General features: G+C 29.2%; 1 protein-coding gene across 1 annotated transcript; it reads left to right on the forward strand.

Annotated features, from left to right (window-relative positions):
* The first annotated feature begins 3,190 nt into the window (after window positions 1-3,190).
* On the forward strand, window positions 3,191-6,572 carry LOC107637428 (isoleucine N-monooxygenase 2-like). The gene is made up of 3 exons (XM_088483226.1): window positions 3,191-3,873; window positions 4,352-4,706; window positions 5,440-6,572. Exons 1-3 carry the CDS (start codon window positions 3,272-3,274, stop codon window positions 6,097-6,099), a joined length of 1,617 nt encoding a protein of 538 aa, XP_088339352.1. The 5' UTR covers window positions 3,191-3,271; the 3' UTR covers window positions 6,100-6,572.

Consider the following 6,572-nt stretch of genomic DNA (forward strand, 5'->3'; position numbering starts at 1 on the left):
AATATAGCATTGGTTGAGTATTTATTTGTTGAATTAATTTTTGGATTGTTTTGATATAATGGTTTATTTAAGGTTTACAATATGGATGTTTATGTACAGGGATTTTTTTAATTGGTGAATTGACATATAAATTAATTTTGCTGATGAGGAATTTGGTTTATTCTTGATTGTTAATTGTTGTTGCTGTGATGATGCTGTTTTATTAGGATTTTATTTCTTTTTTTTTAATATAGTGATGGGGATTCGGATTTTACTATAGACATATATCCCTGCAATGTGCCTAATTCTCCTTCGTGTATTCCATTTTTTGGATAAATGGTGAAATTTGAGCGTGAAAAAACTAAATCAAGTGTTTAGGGTTTTTTATTTTCGTTCTTTTGTGGTAATTTCCTGCTGGTGCTACCCCCGTTGCTGCTGGTATTGCCATTGTTGTTTTTGGGGAAGATGCTACTCTTGTCACCACTATGATTCATCAACCTGATTTTTCTATTGCTGTTGATGATTCCTCTCAAAATAATGAAGATGCCAAGAATCCTCCTGCGAATTAATGTCACTAATTCTATATGAATTATTGCAATTAAATGATGTGGATTAGGATTGTAGTTGTGGTTAAAACTGTTGTATGCCTCAATAAGATAAAAAAAAGATATTTTGTTACTTTTGAATTGTTCCGAGACTTGGTTGCTTTTATTTATCTTCTCCTCAGGTACAATGTAATGGTTTTAGAAGCATTGTCAGCTCTGGGATCTAACCTGAATGCCATTATTAACTTCATTGAGGTAAGATTATTCATGGTTTTTTATCATAATGGTTTCAATACATCCATGGTTGATTGAAATGTTGTATATCTGAGGTTACATGTTATATAGGTGTTGCATGTAAAAGCTACGAATAGAAATGTGTTAAATATAGTTATGCATTTCTTATTTTTAGTGATGGGTATATAGAGGTGTATATAGAAGTGCCCGAAGAACCCCAAAGAGATGAATGGATCTCACAAAGATGATTTTACTCCGACTTCTTTTGTTTCGAAAGCAGGATATCATGCTTTGATTGAAGTTTTTGGTGAAAATGACTATCTTGTTGGGACACCTGATGAACTAAAGTCTGCTCTTTCAGAATCTTTCTCGGCTTGAAAATTAGTCGTTATCAATGTTATTGTTAATCTTATACTAGTTTAGAGTGTGGAAAACTGCAACAGAAGGACTGATTTCTATATTATCTGTGTTGCACTGAAAACTACGTTTTTTATGATTTTCATTGTTAGATTTCAAATTTCAATAATACAAATTACACAGTCTTGTGATTTTTTATGGTGTACCATAATATGATAAAGACACAAACTATATTCCATAAATTCACACAAATGTAAAATGTTACATGATCATAATGAATACTTGAATAATAGAAACTGAATTTTACATATACTGATTACTACTATTTCTGTTTCATTTTATCCCTTCTTTTTTATCGTATGTTTTTAAGATAAGATATTTTGAAAGTAAAAAAAAAAACAAGGTATTTTTAGTATAATTTGTATATAAATAAGCAAAAGAATGATAGTGACAAAATAAAAAGGACTATAGAAATATCTTTCATGTCGTAAAATAATTAAATAGGGATTATAGGAATATCTTTCATTGAATATTTATAGTTTTACCAAATTTTTAATTATGTCCTTATATTTTTTTTTCAAATGGATCCCTAAGGGTATACAAGTAATTTCACAATTTACTATCATTTTTTTAACATTTAATGTTAATAGGGACTTAATTGAAAAAAAAAATTAACGTACAGAAATCCAATTAAAAAGAAAAAAAAAGTATAGAAATCTAATTGAAAATTCAGTAAAATTATAGGACCTTGCATAGTAATTAAACTTAAAAAAAAAAAAGTACAAATTGATCTTTAATAATACTTGTAGTATTAGATAGATCATTCTATTAAAAAAGAGTATTAATAGATTATCTAATATTTTCTTTTCTAAATAATGTTGGTAATAATATTAGGTTTTATTAAAACTGTGAGATAATTAGTTTTTTAATATCTTTTTTAAACAATGGAAATTAATATTTAAACTTTTTTTCAATAATCAAATATTGATACTTGACCTTTTTTTTTTTTAAGGAAGAAGCTAACAAAGTATATCATCCTTAACAATATAAGGCAAAAGCTAAGGCAAATGGTTAGTGACCGCTAAAGTACACAAGTCTCTAATATATTGACACTAAACTAATTAAACTCAAAGGGGCTTAATGGTATTTATTAGTATAGTTAGATAATAAAAAATATTGTTGTTACAAGGGTATATGTAGAATTATAGCAAATTGAGCTCCCCTTAAAATTAAACCAAGCAAACACACACACACAGACAAATACACAGCATTTAGGGCAAAACCACAAAGGTAAACCACTATCCTAACATATGCTCCAGAATATATCAACAATTACATCTAACATTTAAAAAATTCGATAATACAAAAAAAAAAAAAAATCAGAACTTCTCTTATTTAATATTGGAAAAGTCTAGAGACCAGCAGTTTTGTTGAATTTTGGCCAGCATGTAACCAGCAGAGAAATGTGAATCATTGGATGAAATCTTACATCAATCACACACCATTAGATCATCATTGATGGCTATTTGATGGCTACCAATCACAAAAGTTGCTGGCCCCCTAACATTGCTCTTTAATATTTATTAATTATTATAATAATTAATAAATACTAAATAAAATAAATTCTAATTATTTTTTGCTAATCTTTTTTGTTACTAATAAGTATTTTTGTAAAAAAAATTAAAGATTAATTAATTAGTCCGAAGTTGTTAGCCCATTTCGCGTGTATATATATACGTTTAGTCAATTATTATGTGCTTGATACGTGTAAATAAATCAGCATAAAGATAAAAGAAAAACGTTGATACGTGTGGAAATTAAATATATATATATTGGAAAGTAGAAAATTTTAAAGGTTAGTGAAGACTGAATAGTCAAAACGTGTTATTGTAGATAATCTCACGTGTTATCAATCACTCACATGTTAATTGCATGCAAACTTGTTCATGTTTTAAATTACTCTAGCCAAATCATCGTACCATGCAAACGTGTCCTTTCCATCCCCATGATATCACATATATCTTACATCTATAAATAAAGAAAGACAACTACACTAAACAACACATCAAACTAAACCCTAATCATAATAATCACATACACATTATCTTAGCTTAAACCTAAAATTGAACTTCATCAATTTACTTCACTTCCAAGCCATGGAATCCTCTCTTATTAGCTCTCTACGATTTTGGTATCTCCTTCTCTTACTTGTTGGATTCATCACCCCATTTCTCAAATTCCTCAAACACCAAATAACTTCAAAACGCAAACAAACTACATTACTTCCTCCGGGACCAAAACCATGGCCTATAATTGGTAACCTACCTGAAATGCTAGCAAACAAATCAGCATCTAGATGGATACATAAGATCATGAGTGATCTAAACACCGAAATCGCGTGCATTCGTCTAGGTAACATTCATGTTATTCCCATCACCAGTCCTGAAATTGCTCGCGAATTATTGACAAAACAAGATTCAATTTTCGCGTCGAGGCCTATGAATTGGTCTAGTGAACATGTCTCAAGTGGGTTCTTGAGTACAATATTTGCGCCCTATGGAGAACAATGGAAGAGAATGAAGAGAGTTATGGCCAATGAATTGGTGTCTCCAAGAAGACTCCAATGGCTACAAGACAAGAGGGTGGAGGAAGCCGACAACATCGTTCTCTATGTTTACAATCAATGCAACAAGAATGGTGGCGGTCTTGTGGATGCCAGGATTGTGGCACGACATTATTGTGGGAACATTATTAGAAGGTGGGATATCAATTGAAAAAAAAATCTTTTCTTTTTCTTTTTTAAGTCCAACTAGAAAATTGACTATTTTTTAGTTAATAACAATTTATTTTTTTAAATTAAATTTTATATTATAAATTTTAAATTTTAAATCTTTAAAAAAATATTTTACAATAAAAAATTGACTAATATTTATTAATTAAAAATTAGTTAAACCATATGTGTATTAATGTACATGTCAATTATGTGATATGATTAAATTTCATGATGACAAAGAAATATACTAGAAGACAAAAAATAATTTAAAAAAAAATAGACAAATAGAAATATAACTTTTTTATTTGTAATATTTTATCTTTAATGTTTCTATATTTTTATCCTCTAGGAAATTTAAACATGAGACCTTAATAATAAAGAGCTTAATATTTTGAGAATTTTTTTTTAATTTATTCTTGACATACATTGATGAATTGTATTATTATTATTATTATTCCAACAGGTTGGTCTTCAATGCAAGGCACTTTGGTAAAGGAAGGGAAGATGGAGGACCCGGATTTGAGGAGGTGGAACATATTGATGCAATCTTCACTGTTTTGAGATACCTCTTTGCATTCTCTATCTCTGATTATGTTGCATGCTTGAGAGAGCTTGACTTGGATGGTCATAAGAAGAACTTGAAGATGGCCACTAAGTTGATATTGAAGTATCATGATCCCTTAATTGAAGATAGGGTTCAGCAATGGAAGAATGGTAAAAGAACATGTGAAGAGGACTTGCTTGATGTTCTAATCTCCTTGAAAGATGCAAATGATAATCCACTTTTGACTGTTGATGAAATTAAGTCTCAAATTATGGTAATAACACTTGATACTCTACTATCTTTATATATTATATTGTATTTTTAACTTTTCAGTGCATAAGTTGTTCACATTTTTAATGAACATTATTAAAGGTTGATATATAATCAAGGTGGAATTAAGAGAAAACGTTTTAAAAAATTACATATTAAGTGCAATGATGAGTATATGAAAGTCTTTTTCAATTCATAAGTAAAACAAGAGTTCTGATTTTCACCAAATATCAAATTTAACTTTCATGCGTATATAATTGATGTAAAAGAGTTTTACACATATAATTAATTATGTATTAATATATTATTAACAAAAAGTTTATATTGTTAATGCATTAAATTTTTTTATATAAAAATTCATATACAATTATTTATATAAAGTTGATTGTTAAAAATTATTAGATATAAATTTAATAATTTTTAACTATTAATTTTACATAAAAATAACTGGATATACATATTCAACTTTTTTTTTCAAATAATGTTGAGTTTTCAAATAAAATTAGGGAGAGACATCCATCATTCAATCATATACTTGCATACACATGAATCTTCAATTTAATTTTTTGGTAAAAATTTAGATACAATCAATTTTACGCTAGTTAAAAATAATTAAATAATTTAATTGATTTAATTAAATTTTTATTTAACTGTTCTCAACTATCAATTTCATCTAAAATTGATTGCATCGAATTTTCACTTTTTAGATTACTCAATAAATAAAAATTGATGTTCAGGATATGATGATTGCAACCGTGGACAATCCATCGAATGTCTTTGAATGGGGACTTGCCGAGATGCTAAATCAACCGGAGACGCTCCGAAAGGCGGTGGAGGAATTAGATAGCGTGGTTGGCAAGGAAAGACAAGTTCAAGAATCAGACATTCCAAAACTGAATTACATAAAAGCATGTGCAAGAGAAGTGTTTCGCCTTCACCCCATTGATGATATCAACGCTACCCATGTTTCCATGGAGGACACATTTGTTGCCAACAACTCATACTTCATTCCAAAGGGTAGCCACATCGTTCTAAGACGGCAAGGAATCGGACAAAATCCAAGAATATGGGAAGAACCCTTGAAGTTTAAACCCGAACGCCATTTAGAAAAAGATAACAATAATATTGATGGGTTTAAGAATTTGAGTTTAAATGAACCGAGTTTAAAATTGATTACGTTTAGCGCCGGAAGACGGGGATGTCCCGGGATCAATCTTGGTTCTACCATGACAGTTATGTTGTTTGCTAGGATGTTGCATGGCTTCAATTGGAGTGTGCCACCCAATGAAACAACCATTGACCTCTCCGAAACAGAAAGAGGTACCATAAAAGCAAAGCCACTCATGGCATTTGCAACGCCGCGGTTGCCGGCGGAGGCTTATGGAATTTCTACTTAAGCTATTATTATGGAAATGTTTGATTGGTAATAAAAAAAGGTGAAACTCAGGTACAGTCGACTTCACGTGAAATTGATACTTGAGAGCCGTTAGATAATTTGACTAATTTGACTAAATTTTCATTTAACGGCTCTCAGATATCAATTTTACGTGAAGTCGACTTTCCCTGAGTTTTCACCATAAAAAAATTAGCCAAAAACAAGTTAGATTTTGACTTATTTAATATTTATTAATTATTATTAAAATTAATAAATATTAAATAAAATAAGTTTGGGCTATTTTTTTGTTTTTTTAATATTATTGATATAAATATTTGATTAAGGAATTAAGACAGTAATAATATATAAAACATGTGTTATACTAGTTTTAGGGGGTGAAATCATGTGCTCCCAAAATAGGTGATAAATTATAGTTTCTATTTTAAAGGTATGTAATTTTGTATGAAACAGTTAATTCTTGAAATATTTTTATTT

This window comes from Arachis ipaensis, chromosome B4, assembly GCF_059453495.1.
Source record: "Arachis ipaensis isolate K30076 ecotype BB chromosome B4, ASM5945349v1, whole genome shotgun sequence".
NCBI classification, from domain to species: domain Eukaryota; kingdom Viridiplantae; phylum Streptophyta; class Magnoliopsida; order Fabales; family Fabaceae; genus Arachis; species Arachis ipaensis.